Source organism: Tauraco erythrolophus, chromosome 14, assembly GCF_009769465.1.
Source record: "Tauraco erythrolophus isolate bTauEry1 chromosome 14, bTauEry1.pri, whole genome shotgun sequence".
Taxonomy (NCBI): domain Eukaryota; kingdom Metazoa; phylum Chordata; class Aves; order Musophagiformes; family Musophagidae; genus Tauraco; species Tauraco erythrolophus.
The window spans coordinates 16102280-16129151 of NC_141478.1; the positions used below are offsets into that span (position 1 = coordinate 16102280).

The 26872-nt window shown below is 38.4% G+C and overlaps 1 protein-coding gene across 1 annotated transcript; it reads right to left on the minus strand.

Moving 5' to 3' along the window:
* Window positions 1–26800, minus strand: SLTM (SAFB like transcription modulator). Its single transcript, XM_086620619.1, is given in 28 exon segments — window positions 1–1206; window positions 1570–1727; window positions 2457–2534; window positions 2536–2611; window positions 3052–3100; window positions 3103–3365; window positions 4253–4423; window positions 5567–5691; window positions 6293–6357; window positions 6360–6466; window positions 7546–7709; window positions 7922–7974; window positions 7977–8012; window positions 8362–8487; window positions 8490–8521; window positions 8606–8715; window positions 8804–8953; window positions 10533–10651; window positions 12637–12686; window positions 13248–13716; window positions 15079–15106; window positions 16105–16152; window positions 16593–16657; window positions 16660–16792; window positions 16794–16829; window positions 17077–17141; window positions 25792–25879; window positions 26606–26800. Coding segments are annotated over 28 exon segments (3168 nt in total). The 3' UTR covers window positions 1–1097.
* Window positions 26801–26872: the final 72 nt, after the last annotated feature.

The window sequence follows — 26872 nt, forward strand, 5'->3', positions numbered from 1 at the left end:
TTTTCTTTACTTGCTGAACAACAGTGTCCTAACTATATACTTACGCTGACTGGGTGATAGATAAACCTTGGAGTGAGTACCTAACATTTCTGATTGGGCCTGGTCAAGAAGATTTAACAGGCCATTCACTGTTATACAAAACCAAAAGGCTTAAAAAGAGAGATCCCTTTTGCTTTAGACCACATCAATGAACAGTTGTAGGTCTACCTGAATAAGGCTGCATCTATAGGATTCCCCAACCACTGTAAGCAAAGTTCATTTGTGGTAGTTTGGTTTAAAATAAGCTGTATCAAAGTTCTGCCAGAGCTTTCTTACCTATAAAGAGCAAACTATAAATTAGGCCTCCCATGAGCACTCCTGTATTTTTTGGTACTAATGTTTCTTGTTCTATCAAAGGTGTTTCTAGATTTTCAATTCAATAATAGTGAAGGAGCTAATTAAAGGAAGTTTTAATTGGAAGCTAATGGCACCCACGTTTTGTTTTGCTATACCAAGATGTCTGTTTAATTCTGTCTTCCTTCCCCAAAGACTAAGTTTCAAAGACTTACTAGAAGCTATACAGAATATGAAGGTTTATTTCAAAAGAATACATTTGCAAGAATACACATAAATGCACTCAATGTAACAGTACCTTCTGCAAAAATAGGTTACATAATACCCAGTAATGAAAGAACAATCTTATTTCTCTACAAATTAGAAAGCAGAGAATAGCCTGGACAACCTTCAAAACGGAGGTTATAGTTGTGTATGTGGTGGTAAGTAGCTAACTTTAAAGCATGATGCCACAGAGCTATGTTGGTAATCAAACTACTAGCATACAGCTGCAAACTATTCTTTTATACAGGATTAACAAATATTTTGGTTCCATTTGTTTTTTACACAGCTCTAGTGCCTCAGGGAAAATGCTTATCAAAGATAAACAAAACCTATCCAAATTACAACGTAACTATTAAAATGCCTCCAAAATTGAGAGGAAAGTAATCATGTTAAATTAAAAAAATTTAACCAGGACTTCCAGACAAGATTTCCTGTTTTTACTCAGAGAAAGTTTACAAGAGATTTCAATAAGTTATCTTGAAACCAAGCAGCTGTAGATCTTAGAATCTTCGTGGAGGTCCACCTTTAAATGGCTTAAATCCTGAGCCACTTCCCCTCTGCATGGAATTGCCTGTGATCTGTACAACTCTATTAATTGGTGAAGAGTTACTGGAAACAAAGGTTTTGAAAAAATGTTAAGTTATGATATAAGTATCTAAACTCTTGGTGCACAGGTACAACATTGTTACTTCTCATAGCACTCAACTACTTTAAGTCTCAGAAGAGATTTCAAACCATCAGAAAAGAGACTTGCAAGAAGCCTCTTGCTTTTGTGCAGCTGAACAATACTGCTGCTAGCAACAGGGCAACTGTGGAGCCATGTGCTGGCATGGAAAGATGGTTTGTATGTTGTGTAGCAGCCACCCATCCACAGAAGGTAGTGCTGATTGCACAAGACTATTCTACTTCCTAAGCATAACCAAAGCTTTGAGAGCTCAGTAGGGAAGTGAGAGGAAGGAGTAGTTTTTGTACCTTGTATGGGGAGACATCATGCCACCTCCTCCACGGCCATCTCCCATTCTCCTTGTGTCATGATACCCACTTCCTTGAGAACCAGGTCCATGCCATTCTTTTCTTGGTCCAGTTTCACGACTGTGGCGTTCAACAACATGTCTGTCCTCGTTATAGTGCTAGTAAGAAAGTGATAGTCATTTTCGAATGAGAAATGTTTTCATTATCAACAGGAAATGAGCTTTTCAACAAAGTTAAGCTTATAGCTTTGTATTTAATATACAAATGTCAAGCACCTTTTAAGATTTCAGTCCAGCAGGCAGCTAGCCCATGTTTACAAGATCCTGTTAAAAATAACTCTAGATAACAAAAATAACTACTTTGCCATAACGACCTGCGTGGGTACACAGGGACTGACGTTCCATGAGCTTATACTTTACTCTCTTATACATAATTGACAAGCATGTCCATATAGCTATTTTTTTAAAGCTTCAGGATCTAGTAGCATGGAGCAATTTAGCCTGTAGACTTTAAAACAAGTCTACAAAAGGTTTTCCTCTCAGTAGCACGTTACAGATTACAAGGACAAAACTGCCCTGGAAGTAGCAAACAGCGTAAGGTTAAGATCCTGAAAACATGAGATGACAACAAATCCTTATCAGCAACTTAGTCAGGTATGGTCCAATCTACCTGAAAGATGCTAGACACAAAAAGAACTGGGTATGTCTTGTGCAATTTCTTGTTGTCTTAAAAAAAACCATCAAAAGAGAATCTTTAAAATAAAGTAACTTGAAAATAACCAGAATGCTTGCTAATGCTTTACATGATGCTATATGGTCATTTTTCCAGCATGATTTTACATTTTCCAGTCTTTCTCTCGTGCACACAAACATAAGACGATGACTCACTTGTCCTCCACCTCTTTCTCCGATCACGCCTCGTTCTCCTTCCCTGCTTCCATACCCAGAAGCACTGTTGCGGCTCCCCAGGAGGTGCACCTCCTCTCACATGTCCCGACACTTCTCTTCCCGATCGATCTGGCCTCTCGCCTCTGTAAAAATTGCTTTATCAAAATGTTGGTTTCAGTATAATAGAATGATACCAAATCACAGCACATGTAGACTTCAGATTCCTTTTTGTTTTCAGGTTCCTAGCAACTTGTTAGAAACATTCTTTTACGTCTATGTGGATCTCTAAATGAAGTTTACATGTTATTTGTTTACATCTGTATTCTTGCACAAAAGCCTCCTTACTATACATATGATTAAAAATAGGCTGCTGGGAGCGAGCATCAAGTTTACAGATGAGGTTTAGCATATGTGACAACCTATGCACATTTGCCACTTTTTTTTTTTTTGTAATGCTTTTGGAAAGTGACTTTCGCTGTTCTGTAGGAGAGGGTCTGCTCTCTTTTACACATCAACTCTTGAGGAATTGCTGCTATGGGTAAGTTCTGCCAGAATCAGTGCCTTGACTAGTTTGGTGGTTGGCCAGCAAATTTACCTGCCATCCCGTTTGTCTGTGCTTATGCTTCCCTCGCTCTTCCAATTGTTTGCCTAGGTGGATTTGAACCAGTCTCTCTTGGATGCCGGCCATGTGGTATTTCAGGTCTGTCATGAATTATCACTGTTCTTCTCTCATCTCTGTCTCCTCGCACTTCTCGTCTGTCTGTATCTCGAAGTTCACTTCTTGGTTGTGGTGGTTCATTTCTTCGGGACTCACTGAAGTTCTTGGCATATCGCTCAAACCCTGGCTCTTCTCTTCGTGCTGTTGGGCGAGTCTTCTTTGCCTCACCTTGATTTACAAAACGTTCTCGCCTAAGTTGTTAAAGTAGGAAAAAGTCATTTGCTTGTCTCCCATTTTCCCATTTCCCTGCACATGTAAGCACATGCATGAGTATACAAAAATATTATTCATCTTTTTATTGAATATTTATTACTATATATGTGGTATATATCTCAAAGATCCTTCCCACCCCAAATTACACTTATTTCTACAATTGCCATTTTGAGCTTGAGTTTCTTAAAACCAGTTTAACATTTCTTTATGTACTTGTCTGTTCACATTTTGAATAGTGTAATTTAAGCAAGTATAAGGGCCTCCTTTTTGCTTCGTATGAAGCAGAGGAAAGTTCTATTTCTTGAGTCAGCTAGAAAAAAATTCTAGTTCACTGCAGCATCAAAGTAGAAGTCCAGAAGCTACAATTATGTGGTCTTAAATTTGTAACTGGTTTTTGGAGATGTTTAATGGAAACATGAAATTGGATCTGGAACCAGCATTAAATACACAGTTGGATGGATCCAGACAAGTGTGACTCATGCAAGTAACGATCTTAACTCTCATTAGATGAATTGCTTTTAGCCTTGCTTCTTAAGGAGGTAAGTTACCACTAGGACAAGTTTAATCCATTGGAACCCACTAGATGACTAGATGTGAAAGAGGAATAATTGCTTTGGTTTTTTTTTCCCCTCTCCTCGAAATGTCACCCAAAAAGACCATCAGGCAGTTAATTTAAAGTCCTCAGAGAAAAGCAAACCAGATTCCGTGATATAAACGGCCAGTCCTGAAGACAAAAAGTTTCAGGACACTACTGCAATTCTATTGCATCAGAACAGTATAAAGCCCCATTTTAAATTCTGAAGAGTTAAGACAGAAATCCCAGAGATGTTGTCAGGCAAATACCTGCCCTGTTATCTAAACTCACCTATCGAAAGAAGATGATGGAACTGAAGAACCTTCTGGATATCGTCCCCGTTCTCTGTGATCAAAATCATTAAACCTATTCTGCTGGCGACTGTAATCTGAACCATGACTAAAACGTGCATCTGTATCAAGAGCCATCTTCTTATTTTCATTCCAGTAAGGATCATCTCTCCTTTAAGCAAAACAAATGAACTCTCATCAGTTACATGTATCCAAATAAAGGCCTAACGTGCAGAAAATTGTTAAGAATCAGTTGTCTGTTTTAAAGATGCTCGTTTGACCTTTGGAAAGCCACTAACAAAGGCAGGCTCTTTAAATAGTAGCGAACAAAATTGTTTAAGGAAAACAGAAACCAAAACCACACTCCTCTGTTTGCAGTGCAAGTTAAAGAGACAATATCAATAAATATTAATAAAATATGCAATAAAATCTAAGCAACAGTATACCATGTTGGGCAGTTTAAAAAACAAAACAAAACCCCAACAAAAACATCACTGTAGTTTTGCCTTGAAATAGCCTTCTAGGAAAAAAAAAAAGCCTTTTAGTGGAAAAAAAAAAAAGAAAAACTCACCCAATAAAACACCACACCAAAACACCTACAATCAAAACAGCTTTCTCGGGAAAGAATAGTGTAGGAAACGTCACAGCCTTGCTCACTAGAAACATTCAGATACAGAGTCTCTGTGATAAGAATGTGGGATACTAAAGTGTATAATCAGTAGCCTTGAAAAAAGAAGCTGGCTTTATTCCTTGTGGTGAAGAAATGTTAGTGTTCTGCTACGCACCTACCATGACCACTTACACTTACCTTTCATTGCACTCCTATAGGTCAGTTTTATGGCTAAGGTCTCAGTCCTATCTTGCAATCAAATAAAGATCAAAGCCTGTCCAATTTATGTGGCTCAAACACACAGCTGATGACAGATGTCAGCAGCTTCAGTAAAAATTAAAAGCCATGACATTGAACCATCCATTTACCAGAAATGTAAATTCTTAACAAAGTAAAAGCCGGAAATTTCAACCACTAAGGCAGAGACAGTTTTTCTCAGCAAATGCGCTGAATTGCATTATGCTCTTTTTGTACAATAAGAATTCATTCATGAGATGTTTCTCTTATTTCAAAACTCTCTCTCCTACAGATAAAGTATGTTTCATGTTTGGCATAAACTGATGTCAAAACCAAGCAGGTACCAGAAATCTAGTTCTTCTGTGAAGATTTGTTTCAGGTACACATGGATTTTCAAGTCTGACGCAAGGCTGGTAGCTGTTGCTTTTTACTACGTGCTATAGAACAGTGACTTGAGAATTAGATTACCTGTGATCTACATCACGTGGGCGTTTCAACGAATTCCTCTTTTCCTGTTCATAACGAAGTTGCTGCTGTTGTCGACGAAGTTCCTCCCTTTCACGAGCAATACGCTCTGCTTCTTTTCGACGTTCCTACCATGAAAGGGAAGGGTGAATAAACACAACAAACAAAATAGCTCGTTATTAGAGATACCTACAGAACAGTTAGCCAAGTATAAGGAATTAATACTCAATAGCCTGTAATAGAAACTATCCAATACAATTTGTCCTTGGATAGCATCTAAGATTAAGAAGTGTAAGGAATACTTCTCTAAAAAGGCAGACAACAGATCTGGAGAAGCTATTCGCTGTTAGATAGAAATATCTCCAGGTAATTTCTCGTATTGCTACTGTATTTGTTGCCCAGAAACACATCTCCAAGTTGCAGTGACATGCTCTAGGAAAGCCTAGTAAATTATGGAAGACTAGTATGGGCAATATGATCTGCTGTACTTCAGTTTTAGAGGACAGACATATATAGCCACTGCATTAACCAGCAGCAAGAATTGCCATCAAATTACTCACAAGTCAAGCAAACAAGACAAAGATTAATGTTGTTGTACATTGTGGATTATGTAATGTTTGGTGGTTCTTTCACGGGCTGGGTGGGAGGGTGAAGAGAAAAATTCACTGCAAGTGCAAATGGGGTTATACTTCAAAACAATGGTTGCACTACAATCCAAAATATGCACACCTGCTCAATACGAACACGCTCTCTTTCCAAACGCTCCCGTTCCATCCTTTCTCTCTCTAGTTTTGCCTTTCAATTTCTAGTCGTTCCCTTTCTCTCTGCAAGCATTCTTCTCGTTCATGCATTATGCGTATGCGTTCTCTCTCACGACGCTCCCTCTCAGCAATTTCTCTTCGCCTAAAGGAAAAAAAAAAAAAAGTAGCAGAAACAAATCTGAAAAATATTTTCATCCCAAACTAACATCACCTTAGGCATAGATATTAAAAAAACCCAACACTATTTGAGAGGAAGCTCTTGACAGAAGTCCTTGTATCGGAAGTCTACTCCTTTTAGCCCCAAGTAGCCAACCTGGTTTGAGCATATTCTACAGATCCATTTAAGCAGATAACAGATACTAAGAAAAGTTATATCAAAAAATCATCATTCTTAATGTATTTTATGCTAGATTCATATTTCTATGTTGTCATCTTGCAGACAATAACAACAGCTTAGCAAAGAGTATGACATGGATCTTAAAAATACTTGCTATCTTAGCTCTTGCCCTCTTCAAGCTAACAAAAAAGTTTACTTATTGGTTTCTGTCCAAAAGTAAGACAGAACAACATGACCACTCTGACTTGCACAGGTTAGGAATACTTGTCAACAGCATCATTTTGCTTTCTTCTTCCCACCTCCTGTAGTATAGCTCACAAGAGGCAGGAAAGGCATTTTCTCCTTTAAGCTTTATGCTTGCTGAGAATTGTTTAGGGAAACCCAGCTAACAACACAAGTCACTGTAACTGTCCTTTGCAAACTTTACCCTTTGCAAACTTTGACCATATGAAAAGAGCAGAATAGATCAGTGTAGACACTTAGTCCCTTTATGTAAAGGGACAAGACTGTATTAGGATTTATTTGTTATTTAGATACACAACAGTTCTCTGTTTTAAAACAAACAAACAAAAAACCCTGAACGCTATTTCTGGCCACATCTAGTCAACTTCTCATCTTTTCAAAAAGAAAACCAGCATGCAGTAACACTTATGAGATACCCCCCTATAACAAACACTAAGCTATGTGTGTACATATATGGCTATTAAAAGATAAAATAAAAATTTCAGAGTCTGTTAATTCTTATAAAGATACTGCTAGGTAGAGTCCTAGACTTTAACATCTGAGTAAAAGGCTTGACAGAAAGCACTCTCAATTAGATTTCTAAATATAGTATCTGATCAATTAATGTATAAACAGCCTTTAGCAAAAAGCTGAATTACTACCTTCGGAGTTCAACAGCCCGTCGTATTCTTTCCAATCGAACCATGTGTTCTCGCAATCTCTGTTCCTTCATCTTTTCAAAAGGCAAGATATCCTTTCTACCTCTGTATTCCCTGAATTTCACTTTATCTGGAATAATACGCTCTTTGTTCCTCAATATCTGTGGCTAAAGATAGAGATTACAATAGTTATTTCAGAAGTCTCATTCATTTAGGGAGATTTCTGGATGCTAAATTCAAGTGTCATTAACTGCTTAGCTATCCCGAAGCATATGAAGCTTCTAAGAATTTAATAGTTTATTGACTCTTCAGTGAAAGTATCAACTGTAAGGTATTATCAAATCAAGTAAAGGATTGCATCAAATCCACAGATACTTACTTTTTCAAACCTTCCCCTCCTAACTGTCCTAGTGTGTCCCTGGTCTCCTTTGTTTGGTCTAAAACTACAACTTGACCGGGGCTTTTACCACCTAATGCAGGGGAGAGAAGAAAAAAAAAAAAAAAGAAAGAAAGAAAAAAGGTTTAAAACACACACAAACACACATCTCTATTTGCCTACTACAGATTTTCCTTGGTGAAATTTCTAAATCTCTAAATTGAACTGGTACTGGTATGAGAAGCATACCAGCACCTGTCTGTAAGCAGTAACACAAAATATGGGAGCTTTAACGTCAGCTCTGAAGTAATACATGTTACTGGAGTCTAAAAAAGAACAAATGTTTAATTGCCTGGTTTCCGTAAGAGCAAGAACATGCCCCCAGAACAAATCAGACACAGGAGGAAACATTCAACAGGAGGAAACATGGCTATGTTGCATACTTATTCTTTTCTTTTCTTCAGTTTTTTTAGTGGATTCTTGATTAGGGCCACTTGCTCCATTATCACTCTTCTCATCTTTACCTTCTGTTTTCTTGGCTTCTTTACTTTCTTTTTTTTCAGACTTTCAGATTTCTTTTCTTCCTTTTTGGTTGATGGAGTTCTTGTTAGGAAAGAAACACACAATGCAATGAGTAAAATTCAACCTAAAGTTTTTCACAAGTTCAGAAGACGTGAAATTTCTTACTTGCTGGCTTTATCACTCGATGCAGTCTTCTTATCTCCCATACTTCTACTTGAACTAGATTTCTCATCGCTTTCCTTCTTCAACTCCTTTTTGGAGGGATCACCTTTCACCTATATGTTTTCCCAAAGCAAACAGGTTAATGCAGATTCTTGCATAAGATGGTTTATTCGGTAAATGTTTTAACCTTATGAAACCTACTTTTTCAACAGAAATTTGTTGTCCATGCAGCTCTGTTCGATGAAGGTGTGCAATACATCTCGCCACTTCTGTACTAGAAGACATTGTTACTATGCCGTAACATTTTGCCCCTGGGCTTCGTGCATTTGTGACCACCTTTGCACCAAGCACCTACATCAACAGGTAAAATTTAGGTCTTGAGAGAGGCATTTCTAGTAAGGAAGCAATTGTATTCCAAGAATATTTTTACCCTAGTATATAAAAACCAAACCAAACAAAACCCCCCCAACAAAAACCTCACCCCACTAGAAAGACTGACACTCCAAGTTTTCAAAAGCATATAATTCCACAGAAAGTTGCAGCTTTGAGAACTTTATCCCAACTTTCACATCAAGGCACATTAACGCTTACATCCTGTTTTGATCAGTCACAACCTCATGTACATTATCTAAATGCTTTTTTTAACAGTTACCGATCAAAATTCATTCACAGAAACACTACTGATCTGAATTTGAGGAACCCCAACGAAAAAAGTCAACAGCTGCCAATTAACAGCAGGAAGGTAGAAGCAATACTATGCAGTAACTCAACAGGGGAGTCAGTTCTTCAAAGGCATCTAGCAAATGCATCAATGAAGCAATTTTAGCAACCAGCTCTTTGACACCAGCTTCTTGAGAAAGCATTAAGCTTTGTGTTCCTGCTCCTTGTTAGAACTTCTATAACTACTGGAGCTAGTCTTCTTGATGTAGTCATGCTCTAACACAATGATTTTATCTTTCTAGCAGCCTGTAATGGTACAGTAATTTAAAATTAAATATTTCCCCATTAATTTAAAACTGGGAAGCTACGTAAATACAGCTACCAAGCATCTTTACAGTAAAAACAGCCAAAGGATTGGAAGTTTTAACAAAATGTACTCTCAGGTTTCAACATTTGTGAAGGCTTTAAAATAAAATCACCTACTATATTCATCAGAAAAATGAGATATCCAATAGTTGGTACACGTACTGGATATTCACAGTGCTAAGGTTCTAACTAGCTCTCAAGAGGCAATAACATCATAACTGCACAGACTTATCCAAACTCTATGAATTCACATAGTTATTAGCAACTCCTTTGAGAAAACAACTGCAACAAAAAAATGTTTTCAGAAGACTGCCTAGCTCATATGGATTCTGCATTGTTCTACTGAATTGTGTGTTAAATTAAACAAAAATCCAGGAAAACAGACTTTAAGCAGCCTGCAAAAAAATTCACTCAGTCATTAAAAGAGTCCTTAAAATTAACTGTCACAACTTTTTTTTTACCTATTTTTCCTATAAGCCCTCAAGACACATTGTAAAAACAGTCTCCCAAAGCAGCAGATTCTGTAAAGACTGTTTATATGACAATTTTACCAGTTAGCACATTATCGTACACTCATGGTTAAATACAGTCGCTGCAAAAGAACATAGCCATCATTAAAAAAAAATTCAAAGCTAGTCCTGACCCGTTGTATTTGTGACATTTCTTTTCCATCTCTCTAACCTCAGTAGGAAGAAAAATTTCTTATAAAAAATTAACATATAGTTCTTCCTGTAAGCATACACTCTCTTACTTGAGATGCTGAAAACACTGAGGTTTTTTTAGATTATGCTGGTGATACATTTCATCTCAGACTTTCACTTAAATCAGGTATTACTCAAAGTCTGCAACTGAATAGCGGAGAAGGAAGAGACACACACATACGGTATCACGCTCCATAAAATACCTTTCCATATTTGCCAAAGAGATTTTTCAAGTCAGCAGCTTTTGTGTTGGAAGACAGTCCACTAACCCACAGGTTTCTAGTTGAACTTCCACTGCTACCACTGACACTGCTTGCACTTCCTGAAACAAGTTTTACAAAACAGCCAAAAAATTAAGGAGACAAAGGTACCATGAATATTGAACTAAACTGTTGCTGAAAAGAGAAACTTAGCCTGTTACCTTTAAGTAACTGTTTATCCGGTTACCTTTCTTGAAAAGACTTCTATATAAAAAAAATATAGGCCATAAGATTTCATTCATTTACCCATGTATTGAGACCAACAGCTTGGCTAACTCATACCCAAACAACAGAGCTAGAAAAACCATACAATTCTTTGACAAAGGCATGCTCTACCCCTCACTTGGGTATTTATGTTTAGCTTCAACTTCTGGTTTTTAACAGTAACTTCCATCCAAGAAAACGTTTCTTAGCACGCAACATCTGTTCTTCATCACTATGTCTTTACACTACTCACATTACCACAGAGATGGCAGAAAGGAAAATACAGGAGACTTAGTGAACCCTAGCCTCCAGAATAATGTGGTCGACTTCCACAACTGCTTGAAGTATCTGCCCTCCATCCAGAGCAGCTTTTTGAAAATATTGCTGGAGGTAGAAGTGGAGCAACCCGCCAAAATAAATTCTCGCATACTATGAAAAAATTCTAAAGAAAAGCCGGAAAAACATTATGTGCCTTAAACACCAACGCCACCACTGCCATATATTAGCCATCTTTGCAACAACATAGAAGAACTGAAGAGATTCATGTAATCTTATTCCCAATATCTTTCAGTCTCATTATTTAGTGCAGCTTGTTGTTGCTTGCTGCTAAATGTATGAACTGCTTTTGAGTGTGTTAAAATAGCCAGTCATACAGGCACGACCAGAACTAGATCTCCAGCAAAACAGTTGAAAAATCTGGTGGTATGCAGAGTTTTAAAAGGTAATTTAACCACCTTGGGGAAAAACGGTAGTTTTCCTTCTTCAATGCGTCAAGATGAACTAAGAGCAAAAGGCAACAGATCTCGGTTATCGTCAAACTCGGATCGTCTTGATAAACCACGATACACCCAGAATATCATTAAATATCATTAAAGAGCCACTATACTGGCTTTGGCTACGTATTCTAAGACAGCCTCATGATAGTTGCTATTACAGTTATCATATATGCTACAAGAAAGTAGATTTGCTGTATCTTCATTTAATTTCATTGTAAGCATATAACTGTCATGAAGAGACACGTATCTACGGATGACTGAATTATGTCTGTCACAAATTTCTCCTCAGAAATTCATTTATCAGGTAAAATTGCGTTCATCCATTAGTGATATGCAAGAGATTCTGTGACAAAGGTTTTGGCAGAGAGCTAGTAGGCAAAATAAGGAGACACATGAGCTTATACAAATGCATTTTTTCAATTATTAAGCATCAGTATAACTGGTGACATTAACGTGCTCTTGAGCTCCACTCTGTGAATTTGTAATCATAATACAGGGTTTTATGGTAAGAGACCGAAACTCCAAGGTAGACGAATAGGTCCAACTTTAATGCACAAAACAGCCACAAATGCAATTTTGCTAGCTGGCATCTCAGCTGTTAAACTGGGTTGAGAGTTCACTTTTAAATAAAGTGAGCTAAAATTAAAAAGAACACAAACAATTTCATTGGTGTTAAGCACTTGCAATTATTTATTGCTTGTTCTGCGTACAACATCAACTCAAACTGTTGTATGCAAGTTACAGTAGGCGTATCTGAAAATTACACCTTCTCATCAAAACAAGACTTGGGAAATGTTAAGTGGAATTTTCTGCCAAAAGTGTTTCGAAATAGGAGATTTATTTTCACTGAATCTTTAGAATAAGTATTTTTGATCTTACGAGGAATCTTGCATAAGGAGAAAAAAATATAGACACATATGTATAGCTAATGCCTACTGTACCTTTAGCATAATGTACTGCAGATGGATGAGTTCCATTATATAAGACATTTTAGTACGTGGCAAGCAACTTCTCAAATAGGAAAGCACTTAGTTCAAGAAAATACCACCCTAATTTGTAATAGTTACCTTTATCATCCTTTGATGTTGTCTTGCTTTCTTTAGATTCCTTAGTAGAGCTAGAGAAGCAAATTAAAAATCAGAAGAAAATTGAAAATACAGAATTTGGTAAGCGTTGCATTTTATACTATTAACACTAACAGACAAGTTAGCATTTCGAAAAATAAAAATAAAAAAGGGCTAGACTGTATATTTGAACAAATGATTCCCTTATGGATTCTTGCACTGATTTTCCCCAAGATGCCTGAAGATCTAGATTTTCTGACAACTCTATTCAGTGGATATATGGCAATCTTCTCCAGATTTCAGGACGGGGACTTGACTTCATTTGTGTTCTTAGAACTGATAGCTGTTCATTACCATCATCACAAGGACATTTAAAAAATCGTCAATTTGAAAAAAATAAATAAATGCTGACAATTCGACAATGCAATCAGAAGGACATAGTGTCTATACGAAGATCTTGAATTTTAAAAAGTAACTTATGGCGGTCAAAAAAATCTATAGGCAGGAGCATAGGATACTAATTATAAGATTCTTGCTGCTACCCCCTTAATGTAGAGTGATCTTATTGAATGCTGGTACTCAGTATCGTAAAGAACTGACATAGAAAAACAAACCTCTTTGCTTGACCAGAGGCCCCAGTAGACGAGGGACCTTTCTTCAAAGTATCCTTTTCTTTGTCTCCAGATTCTGCTTTCTTTGAACTTTCTCTGGCTTCCTTCTTGACAGGATCACCCTTCACGCAGTCTTCCTTCTTACCATCTTTATGGTTCTCAGTCATCTCATAGTCCTTGCTTTCCTTCTCCAGGCTCTGTGAAATGGTATCCTGCCCATCCTTTGGCTTACTTGCTTCAGAATCTGTAATTTTCACATTTTTACCTGTTTCTAGGAGGTCATCACCATCAAAATCCAGAGTGATGGCATCTTCAGCCTGGATTGTAACCGATATGTTATCATCCTCAGCTTCTTTCACAGAGGTGTTAGCTTCCATCTCTTCGTGAGCCGTGTGATCAGCCTCAGCTAGGCTTTCTTCTGAAGGAAGAGGTTTAGATACTTCTTGTGTACCATCACCAGAACCTGCTTTATCTAAGAGGATTTAACAGGAATAAATACGGCAAAACAAGAAGTTTAAACAATTTCATATGCATAAGCTAGAATAGGACCTAGAAAATACAAAGCCAGTTATTAGCACTGATGGAAGGTTAGAAAAAAAACACAAGGTGTATTAACACAAATATAAATCCTTTACCCAGGATCACTTATTCTTCATGGCAAAATACATTTTTTAGAGACAAATACCAAAGCATTAGGAGGGATAATATAGTTCCATCCTGGAGATACCCGTTCTTCAGAAGAAGTATCCATTTTCCAGTTTAGGATTTAACGTTCCAGAAGAAAGTAGTTGCTTTAGACGCTCACAGTTTGATTTAATCTGTCTTTGAATCTTCCTGGTTCTAAGACTTCTAACCTTCCCAAATCCAAAAGAATTACAGTCTTGGAGAATTTCAGTCAGTCTTCCACACCGGAGTTCTCTTTTGCTTTTCCTTTCCAAGCAGTTGATTGGCAGTCAAGTTAGCTGTACAAGGGTGCTGCAGAAAACAGAGGCGTGAGCTTTAATCCAGAGTTCGTAGACAAATGGTTCTCAGTCTTCATCCACTGTGCAGATTTTCCATCTCAGTCCCACACAGGCACGTCCAACGGTATTCTTGAATTTGCGCAGATGAGACACTTCAGCCATAGGGTCCCTCGTAAACATGGAGTCTGTAGTTTTATCCTGTAACTTCAGTAATGTGTTTATTCCATCTTGTGTAAAGTGATGGTGTTCCATGTCCTTTCTAGTCCACAATATGTAGAATCCTTAAGACTTCTGTCCAGGAAGTCTGTTTGCCCAATGAATTACATTCCTTCTCTAGTTTCACTAATGAGCACAGCTTAAAAAAAAAGGTAGCCACTCCACAGGTTTCCAAACACTTGTTTTACCATCCTATATACAACTGGTATTTCTAAGTGACAGTAAGCCAAGCACATCATGGTCCATACATTTGTTGGGTGCTCGAGTTCAGTGTAAGGGTGTATCATTTCTCTCAATTAAACATCAGTTACTGCAGTGCAAGTTGGAAGGTTTTGCATCAAGACTTACCGTATACCAAAATCAGAGTCCGTGAATACTATGCTTTTTTGTTAAGAATCATAGTATTGCAACTATATTATACATTCACCACAGTAACTGATAAGTACTGTAATCAACTCTTAAGAGTAAAATAACTCTTAGGAGTGAAATAAACCCACTGACTGCAATGATTCCAGGTGCTGAGCTTAATAAGGAGACAACTGATACTTAGTACTGGAGACAAGCCTAGTATTAGTAAAGATATTGGATATTACAAGAGAAAGTTGCCTGCTCTACCAGACTAAAGAGCTCTGAACTCTATTAAACTTTAAACATACCTTTCTCATTTTCTTCATCTTCACCATCCTGCAAGAAAAGGAAGTCAAGACTAAATATCTCCTACTTTAAAACCTTAAGAAGAACAGTTCATATTGTCCACAGAATTTCTATCATGTGAAAATTAATGAACTGAAAACTGCTTCCAAAGAATAGATGATCTAGAAACCAAGTCTGTGCACCTCCTTTGTCAAATCACTCAGCGTTTGTGCGAAAACTTCACTGGTATCTAATCTGCAACACTTGCAGTTTGCAATTGGTTGGAACATGCAGCTATTTCCTTCCCCCCTAAACTCAACAGGACATTTCTAAACTGCCTCATGTCTTGCTATAGCCTTCAGAATGGATATTGTACTGCTAATGACTACTTTTGATGAAATGCAAGCAATCCATCATTAGCTTTAAAAGCTCAGGAGGGAAGTCAAAAGCTAGGCAGGCTTCATCCACTACGTACTTAAAAACGAAACTATGATTTTAATAGGTATTTACTTATTTATCATTAACCTCACTGAGCAAGACATGCTGCATGAGATGTCCCTTTTGAGACATTAGTTCCCTGTAACTCAATGAATTTCTGAACTTAAAGATGTTACAGATGTTAGTATTAACAACAACAACCCAACCCCAAACAGCCAACACCTCCTCCCTCCCAACATTCTCCAAAGGCAAATTTCTACGTTAAAACAGAAGCTCTAAACTCCTGTATAGGCTGTATATACTATGTTGGGATTTGGCACAGCCTCAAGTGCTTTTAAGAGAGCTTGAAAATACTCCTTGCTAAATCTATGCACTGAATACTCCCAAATTGTAGACAGGAATTTGCATTTAAATAAGACACCTTATCTGGAAATCACAGTTATCTGTATTATAAAAAAATATGAATGAAAGCTTCCCATACTATTTACCTTTACTGTATTATATCATCCGACTCTCTTAAGATGCATGCTGGAACAAAAGCCAGTCTAAAGTGATGTTTTCCAACTAAATAGGCATGAAAATCAGCTTAATGGAACCGATTTGGAACTTACATGGACAGCTGGAAAAGTGAAATCTTCTATGTCTTGACCTTCATTCTCCTATGAGAACATAAAAGAGACTTGGTCAGCAAACTATTTGTTAGACACTTAAACATTCAGGGAGTCAAGGGACTCAACTAAAATGTTTTCTGAGTTAACTAAGTGGATACACACTCAGTAAGGTGAACATCAATGAGCAGTTCTTATGACTTGCATCTTTCAGTTCAGTGTGCAGATTATGTATGTCACTACTAGTACCAGCGAAAAGAACCACTTGAGAACTCTGTACGGACTGTGGCAAAATTTTACCAATCAATGCCACATTTGTTTCAGGACTATCCAAACACAAGTCAAGGAGAACAGAAAGAAAAACGTACCAAATTATTTTAGAGATAAGGAAGCAAGACAAACTGAAAAACTAGTTCTGACTTCCTAGTAATACAGACACACTAAGGAAAAAATACATTTTGCTGATAAAAATGCATGTGAAATACAAGTACCTGACTTTCAGAATCCTTTTCTGCATCTTCTGTTGTCTCTGCCGGCTCCAGGTCAGGATATCTTTCTTTTCTGCAGATGGTAGTTCCTTAGAATTCAAGTTCTCATCTTCAACAGATTCTTTCAAGTCTTTCAATTCATCATTTCCATCTTGATCACTTGCATCTTGAGTCTCCAATTCACTTTCCTTTTGGTGTAAACAACAAATATTTGGCGTAACTAAGGATATTAGCTATATTCTGAAAAATTCACTGCTAGAATCACTGCTCCTGCAAATACTGTATTGTATCCATAATAAAAATTCATACCATGTTTAAAAAACCCACAACTTCACATCCTTAGGCATCACAGCTGTGAACACAGTAAAAACAATGCTCCAAATTTCCACATAAATTAGTGCAAAGAAAATGGAAGCTTTTTTTAGTAAACAAAGCCAAACATTGAACTTAAATATAAACTGGGAAAAAAATTTACATACTTTATTACCTTGACAAAGGAATCATCTTCAACTGAAGCATCACCAGTTGATTCATCAGCTTCCTGCTTTTTACCTGAAATGATAGGATATGCTAATGCTAGAGCTGCTATGTAAAGCAGACTGTCTTTCAATACTGATGATGTCCTGGGCCTTAGTTTATTATTCTCTATATACTCTAGTTTATCTGAATGGTTCACTATAATATAACCCTCCCAAAACTGAGTATTTTTAAGGTGAGGAGAGAAAACGTCAGCTGAACGAGCATGAACAATCAATGCTGTTGCATAAACAAGCAGTTACATCCAAGTTAGTGCTTTTAATACCGATCCTTCTACTTTGAATGATAATGGAATTTGTGAGAACATTAAAGCATGCATTTCTACAATTACTGGCATTAACTAGACTTTATGACTAAAGGTTCTGGAAAGGCCTTACTTTATAGGATCATTAGCACCGCTGAGCAATTTAGGTTAGAAGGGAACTCTGAAGGTCATCTAGTCCACCCAAACTCCTGCTCAAAAGTAGAGCTAAGTTCCAAGTACGATCAGATCGCTCAAGGTTTTATCTAGCTGTGTTTTCGAGTATCCACAAGTATGGCAATTGCACAGCCTCTCTAAGCCACCTTTTTTCAGGCTTTTTATCACTAGAGGGAACAATCAGCATAATAATTGAGTCTGGTGAAGCACTTGGGTTTTCTACATATTCTTTACTGTAGTAAGGGCATGTTCTTCCAGCACACACACACTTTTCTCTAAGAAAGATGGTTCTGTGGAGATGACAACTAGATACAGCTCCCTTTGGAACCCATTGCATCTCTTTAATGTTCTGCAAAAACAAGACCAAAACCCACTAAATATAAACATCTCCACACAAACACACTCTTTGTAGAGCATTCTGTCTCTCTGATTCATTCTATCAAAGATTAGCCTATGCCATGATTTTCAGTAGCTCAAGGTACAAAAGCAGCTCTGTTAGGAAGTGGCTTTACTACCATCTACTGAAACTCAATGTCAATTCAAGATGCAAATAGCAGTCATGATCAGCACTTAATGCTTTATTTTTTGACATCGTATCTTCCTTCATCCCTTCATCCTCCAAAGAAAGGCTAAATCAATCCTATAGATATTCAAAAGGAATAGAAAAGGAAACATAAACTGAAGTTTGATACAGTATGGACATTTCTGCTACCAGCAGTAGTCAATTTTTGTCAACAATTTATTTCCACAGTCTTTCACACAGTTTTTAAATTGCGTTTCAAAGCTGGAAACTGCTAAACTACAGGGCAAGAAGGGAGACTGCTGTTTTGGTTTTACTTAGATTCCAGTCGGTTCTACGCATTTCACTGAAAGGCAGCACTCTGACAGTACTCCTCTACACAGCCTATTATTGTTTGGAGTTCAGACGCATGCTGGTCTCCAGGAACAGACACATGGCAGAAGTTATTTCCATAATAGCAAAACATGAGATCTAAATGCATAAAGAGATCTTGCCACTGCTTTTACTTCATTTAAAACAAACATAAATACTCCTGTTTTACATTTGTAATGCAATAGATAGGTGAGATTTTGGTGCAAGAAGCCAGCAGCACAGGTGTACTTAGGGAAGCTAGCTTTCCTCGGAAAGAGGAGCACACTTACACTGGAAAGGACAGGTTTTGATATGCATCACAGCTGATGTCTGAAGGCAAGACTAACCCAAATTTTGTATTACTATTTCAGCACTCTGTGATATAATCTACAGCCACAGACATCTTCAATATAAATAAAAAGCAGTGAGACACAGAAAGGATTTCTACACACATTCAACTGTTTTGTGTTTTCACCCTCTCATATTTCAGTTCTTTTAAACCTGAAAGTCCAAGTTTTCCCTGCATCCCATATTCAGCTAAGCATACACACAGACAGGCAAACACACAGAGCAGATGCTAGACATATTTAGCAACTATCTAGCATGTACTATCATGACAGCTATTTCAATTCACTCACTTTGCCTGAGGAAATCTGGCAGGTGAACTGGAACCCAGACTTTATAAGGAATATAAATAAAAAAAAATTGACAAAGCTACCTCGAGTTAGTCCCATCATTCTGCAACGGCAGCTAAAGAACTGTATTTTATTGACATGTCTCCATCAAGAGAAAGTTACACCTTTCAGGAATGAAGCTGTCCATATCTTTTGTTTGCTGCTAGATTAAGCCAGACGGCAATACATGTTTTCATTCAATCTTTAGTCTGTCTGTTTTTCTTTGCAGTAAGTCTCATTTACTCCTGAGTACCAGAGGTATTCCAAAGCATAAGGAGACCTGAACAATGACCTCCACTTTTCAGCTTCAAGCTAGAAAGTGGTAGGAAGTTTGCTTTCCCTCTCAGTTCTGTGTTTCGGGTTACTTTGATCTGGTTCGTCACATTGCTCAAAAGTGGCACTTCATGGTGCTGATAGTTTTCAGATGTTGGTACAGTAACTTGCCAAAAAGACAGCATCCACAAAATTCAACTCTTTTCCATACTGATATTCATCCACAATGGGCTACTGAAATGCACACTTGGCTCATAATCTCACATACCTAAAGTCGGATTGCAACAAACACCTTTCAGAAACAGTTTCTGTGAACTTATTCAAAACCTGTATCACTTGGAGGAAAATAACTGGGATTAAAAGGTATGTTAACAATTACATTCAGAACAGCTGGACCTTCTGCAGACAACAGTCATAGTAGATCTCAAGTCACACAAGTTGCCAACGCATGGTAAAATTTACGTACAGGTTTATCCACGCAGTGACTATTCAAAATGTCAGTGGTGCAAGCAGCTCTCATCACAAATCTGAGTGCCTAACACCACAAGTACTAATTTACCTTGGAATGATGGCACTCCTTTAAAAGCCATGCTCAATCCCTTTTCTGGCAGTGGTAATTGCTACACACTATAAAATTGCAACAGACTATTTACATAGAGAATGAATATTCTCCTTAGAAGTAAGTAGAAGATTTAGAACATCTTTAAAGTGTTGGTTTAACATTATGCAGGTTTAGCTTTCACCTCCTTTACAAGCCTTACAGTAGCATAAGCTTGTTCTACCTATTCATGGTAATCTAAATGAGAAATTCAGGCTACCTGTGTATATAGAATTATAGAAGAGTATATTTTAGACAAGTCTTAAACAAACTGACATCTGCATCTCATGCAGAGGCAGAGTGACACACTCATCACAAAATTTTGGAAGAATTAGTGTTTGCATTTCTTCTGGTATTCCTGCCGAAACCCCCAACAGGGTTCTGTTGTACCTGATGCTAAAGAGTCATCAAAAACATCAGACAGGAGGCAAAAAGGAGGAAGGGCAAAGAAGATCTTTGCAATGGAATAGACTCTTTATAGCGATATTTAGTTAAGAGGTCTGCTGCAATCTGAATATTAACATTTGCCACAATATTAACAAAAGTAATTATCCAGTTACATTTCTGTATTCTTAAATGGTATCACAGGGCAACAAGAATATTTAAGACTTCTACAGTGTCTGCAGGATGCTGCTCTTACTCATTTATGTTTTTTTGAAAGGATGTACTTTGCAAAGTCAGATACTTTCTACAGAATCACTGACTTGTTCATAACATTTGCCATCATTTGTAATCGTATGATTAAACACTTATAACACTTTCTAGTGCAGCTCATTAGAGATATCACTCACTCCCACCTTAATGAAATTACTTCGGAAGCATTTGGCAAGATTACTTCTTCCTATCTGAGGGAACATGGAAGCCTTACCTACAGTTTGTTGTACATCATTTATACCTTGCTTCAATAAGGCATGACATATCATAACTCAAATGATGAAAACAACTTTCCAACTGGAACCACCTGTCCAAAGTGTTTCTAAATTTCAGTCTCCATGTTATTTTTCAAGTGTTGATTACAACTTACAATACCTTAAATTTCTATCATCAATACTGCATTTAGGTATTTTAGTTCAGTAATTCCCTCCCTCCAGAGAAAGATTCTTTTCTATACATCATCTACTCATTAACATGTAAGAAGAAAGTCTAGTTTAAAAGGAATGCTTTTTTTACAAATAATTTACATACATCTTTCCTCATAAGAGGAGAATTTATTCACTTCCTTATGATGTACTCTATCTTGAATAAAAAACTTGAGAAAGACTAGGGTCTCAACAGTTGGTTTAATCCTGAAAGAAATACTTAAAAGTTTGCTGGAATATACAGTGATTGAACACCACTGGTCAGATACCTAGAAATAATAGTAAATTAACAAACCTACTTCGTGAGTCAATTAAGACAGACATGCCTTGTAACATTAAGAGGCCTAATTAGCTGTGCAATAGCACTGTGTGCAAGGGCACACACTCACCCCAAGCATTTGGAGAAGTCACTTTTCAATCTTGACTATTTTATTTAGCAACTGCAAAGCAAATCAACAGAACCAGCCACTGAGAAGAAGCGACAAAGAAGCTACCTGCTTGCTTTAAAAAAATAAAATAATTTTTAAAAGCAGGTTAAAGCAGCTCAGAAAGAAGACTCATTTAGAATATTTATTCTGAAAAACATTTCTTTAGAAAAAAAATGAAAGCTTGAGTTATTTGAGATTAAAATCAAGGCATTTGTCCTAGTACCCTGCAGATTATGTCACGTATGTAACATGGCCACAAACCACCTATTTTCAGTGCAGTTGAGAATCCCTTTCTCCAGCAATGATTCACTGGGCAGGAGAACTCTGATCTGCCTCTGGGCAAGCTCGCTACACAGCACAGTGTTTCAAAAACCAAATCACAAAACTATAGTAACGGATGTTAACAACGACATGAGAAGAGGAAACAACAAACAAAGAGTTTGTTAAAACAGTCATTTTAATATTCCTCAAGGACAGATGACATCATGACATGTTATTTCCCCCGCTCCACTCTGCTCTCGAAGGCCAACAGTGTACAACTCAGGTGTTTAAGTTAATTAACCAGTTTTAATAAAGAAGTCAAAATTATTTAGGCAATAGCATAAGCCAGCCACCATCAGTTGTCAGCATTTGATCTAAGAAACAGTAATGTCAAACTGGAAATTCAGTCGGAAACTAGAGGGGTACTTAAGACACAAAGTAATAGATGTCTAACTGAAAGGCAGCAAATAAACATCTTTGCTCACATTAATACTCTGAGGTTAAAATTGATTAGCCTAAAATCTGTTCTTCATCCACACTAATTCCAAAACTTGGCAGAAAAGTAACTTTCAATCACCAAGTTATGATGTATCAATATGCTACAATATTTTTGACTGCAGATACTTCAAAGGGACACTGACATCAGAAACATTTGAAAAATATTTCATAGTAGCAGTAAAGTAACTTCCTCTAGATATCAGAATAAACAACAGAATGTTCAGGCTTGAAAAGAGCAGCTTTTTCCAAAAACTGTTATCCTTTCACAGAAAGAGAAATTTGTCCATAGTTACTAAATGCCAGGGTGGAGAGGCACAGCTGAGGCAACTAAAGATGGAGCACTCGGTATTTGTTCCATCTTTAAGCTTTCAAACTTTAATTGGCAAGACCAACTGATCTCATCTACACAGCTCTTCTGATTAGCTGTTCTGCAGTTGTTCTTTACCCCAAATATTTAATTAAACTAGCTTCTGGAAGAAGAGTTAGATTTTGACTAACTTTGCATACAGGATTGATCAAGGATTCTTGATGGATTACAGAATCCTTCTGCAAGCATTCTTTAAGTCATGATGCAAAATCCTCTGATTACACACTTTCCCGATGAAGACCCACATGGCTCCCTCTGTGGTACCTCAATTTTGAGCAAGTCAGTACATGCCTTGTTTCAAATATGACTCCTTTTTCATACAGTATCTTATGCTGCAGAACTTGCTATGGGACAGTGGCAAGCTGCTGTTTGTTTTAAGAGAGAAAGGAGGTCTTAATCCAAACCAGGTTAGTCAAGGCCTTAGTGTTCTACTCAGTGTTTTACAGATGTTTTTTTCCTATGTTATACCAAGGTGGCTTTGCATCATCATCACAAGCTTGACACAGTCCAGTAAAAATATGCAGTATATACTCAGTTGATAAATCAATTTATCAGGCCATTACAAAATCCTGTTCTACAAAGTCGCATTCTTAGCCTCATTCTTATTCTTCTCCATTTTGTCAACATACACACACAAAAAAGCAATGAGAGGGAAAACAAATACATCAGTCCCACTGACACACAATTCTGCCTTCTAATTCAGCCTGCATCAATATGCCGGGTCAAGTTTTTCTAACAGACGGTGCTAGGGAATGAGACATATCGCTTTTTCCACAGACCTTAAGAGTTGCACTAAAACTAGCTACAAGAGATATACAGATCTAAACCCGATAGCCGTCTGATATAGTTGGTGATTTTTCAGGAAAGGAAGCTCCTTCCTCCCTCCCATTCACCTCTCTGGCTTCTGCAAGAAGGTTCAGCCATTACTCCCACTTCCTAGCCTTTTCTGAGGCTGTATTTTCTTCAAAACTCCAACAAATATATAATATTTCTACCCTCCTTTGTACAGCAATAACAGCATGGGGGAAAAACACTATAGGACTAGTAGTGCCATTAATTTTACTGCGGGACAGCAGTAAAATAATTAGACCCATTAGTATTAGTCTGAAGCTGTGGGGTGAGGGAGAAGCAAGCACTAGCAAAAGGCCTAGAGCAATCTATCAGTAAAGGAGACAACATGACTCATAGCAAAGAGCACATACAAGCACAAGGAGGATCAAAATAGTTAATTTAAATTAAAAAAAAAAATCTACTGAATTCAGTTGATGGGCATACCTCTCCCACATGCCTTTGAAAGCCTCCTAGTGACACACTAGGGAATGGATTTTTTAAGTGCTAGATTTCCAAGTTTTGAGGGATACTTTCTGGTTACTAGCAACATATTTCAGCAGAACGCACCAGAGAGGGAGACAACATCAGAATTGGCAATTAACACATACAAGGAATAGTTAAACAGAGAGAATATATTCTTTCTTATAGTTAGAAGTAAAACAATAAAAGAATATTTTTCCCTAGACAAATTCATGAGTTTTTCTTGTTCCACACCTGAATATTAATACAGCATGAACCTCTCATATTTTCGGCACAAAATTTGCTCATAAGACTTTTTTAATTCAAAAAAGTAACAAGGAAAAACTCCTGAGCTTGCAAAGTGAGCACGTAAGAACTTTACGAAGGTCGTATTTTACTTTGAGGTTTACCAAGAATGTACATGTCATATGTATGCCTTACGACTCAATTCCACAGAAGAAGTGGCAGGGAACACCTACTGAAGCCCTGCCTCAGGCAGCAGCATCCCTAGTAGGCAAACTACCTTTGCAGAAGCAAAATGGTGTAACTAAACAAGAAGCTGGTTCAAGAACATCATGATATTAGTTTGGAGAATAGGAGGATGAAAAGCAGCAGTTAAGAGAAGTGTTCATCACAGCAGAACAAGTAGCTATTTAGCTCTCCACATGAAAAATCATGGAAGTGTTTCCTTATTTAGCTTCCATGTAGTTTTCTTAAGCATCAGCTACCTTTCCAGAGTAGGGAATAAAGTCATGTTACAGAAGAAAATGAAACCACATTGTGAAACAGTTTATTTCCTTTCACTTTTCTAGTGTTGCAAAAGTACAGACAAGTTATTCAAACTTTCTAAGCAGACAGGTTTTATTATTAAATTCCCCATTCAAAGCACCAGACAAAAGAATGAATAACCACTTCCACCACAAAATTCAGCCTAAGACAGGTGATAGTGGTATAAGATTTATCATTTCCAAAACTGGTATCTATAGCACACATATGAACATTCTTAGCGTGTATGTTCAATGAAGAATGCTATGCATAAAACAGACATTTCCTTTCCCAGTATTACTTGATTATGGATACTCCCAGAACAACAGAAAATAAAAAACCCAAACAAAAATCCCCCAGAACCTAAACTCATAAAACAATATTTAAATACACAAAAGAAAACTGAGCCAACATAATCACCACCAAACAGATCGGTATAGAATCTAAATCATTATTTTTCACAACAGAAAAACTAAAATCTCTTAATTAGCTACTTCACAGTGAGCCTTCAGAGCCTGTTCAGCAAAGTCATATTTATAAATCCTGTCTTCAGTAAAAAGCATGCTGATAAACCTATGCAACACAGTCCTCTTCAGGCAGTGACCCCCCCACCACATATTACTGTACACTCATCACTAACCTAGGTCCAGCACGTTCTCATGGCTGAACAACCTCTTAGTTCCCCATTTGCTGTTGCACAGATATTCTTGGACAGTTCTGAGACAGCCATCCCTGGCACCAGAGCCACACAGCAGTTCCTATACCGGCTTTCACCTGTAACACTCCATGTTCAGGATCTCCGTTAACGCAGGATGTTCCAAAAATCTCACAGATCATCTGCACAGCCTCAGCACACACAGCACAAGCCTCCAGAATCTGCAGCAGTACAGCCACTACCTCGTAACACAACTCTTAACTCACCCATTTTCTATATATCCAATATCCCTACACATTGCCTATACACAGTGACTGAAAACAAATGAGTAAGCCAAAAGATGTCTTACATGACAAAAAACATAAATACTAGAGTCATAACTGTATCCAAACTACAAGCCACAGTTCCATGCTCCTTCTTTAAGGTGATATATATAAAAAAACCCAAACAACTGCTTAAGAATGTAATGTATATCAAAAGATCTTAACCTTTGCCTTTAGCTGGTTTCTTGGTGGGTGTGTCAGCTGAAACAGTTATTTCAATATTATCTGGATCACCTCCTTCCTCTTCAATTGCCTAAGTAAGACAAAAAATACAATTTTTAATGTATTTCAGTAGCAAGCCAGACCATCTGACTTTACCATAAGTCAGTGAGCCCAACAATTATTTTTTTCTCCATCTCAAAAGTATTCCATAAAACACTTTGGGGTAAATCTTTCAGTTAAAGCTGGAAGAGAGTGAGGGAATGGTAACGATAGTGGCATGAGTTTAAGCTGTTAAAACAGCATTTTCCAAGGACTGTTTATCAAGGATCAGCACGTTTCTCTTTGGCAACGTTAACACTAGAAGGCCACTACGTGTTCCGCGACGACATTAGGGGCAGCAAAGAAACCCTACAGCGATGACCAGCCCCGGGGCTCGGCCCAGCGGCCGCCCGACGAGCTCCGGCGCCCGCGGCGGCGGGCGGGCCACAAGGCCGCGGGGCAAGCTCCGCCGGCCGGGCCGGGCTCGCCAGCCAGGATACCGAGCCCGGCTCGGCCTGGCCCAGCCACTACCCCCGCCTCGGCGGCCAAGGGGCGTGCCGCCCTGCCGGTGCTGCCGGGACCGCGCGCCGCCCGGTCACGGCAGACCCTCACCCCGACACCGGCACCGGCGCAGGGAGAGGTCCCGCCCCCCACACCGGGGGCAGCCGACGGGGCCGCAAGGGCCCCGCCCCCCAGCCTGGCGGCCAGCAGCGGCGGGCCGGGCCCGTCGGCGGGTCGGGTCGGGTCGGGCAGCCCGCGGCCTGTGCCGGCCTCTCACCTGCTTGAGCCGGGAGATGAGCACGGTCTTCACTCCGGTGATGTCCAGGTTGCGCCGCTTCAGTTCCGACTTGAGGTCGATGACCCGCAGGTCAGTGATCTTCTTGCTCTCGGTGGGGGGCAGCGCCACCGCCGCCGGGGCGGTAGGTGCCGCGGGAGCCCCCGCGGCAGCGGGAGACGAAGCGGCGGCGGCCATTTTAGAGCGACTGAGCGCGGCAGCTGCACGCACAATGAAACCCCCCCGCCCGGCCGGGCCGCCCAGTAACCC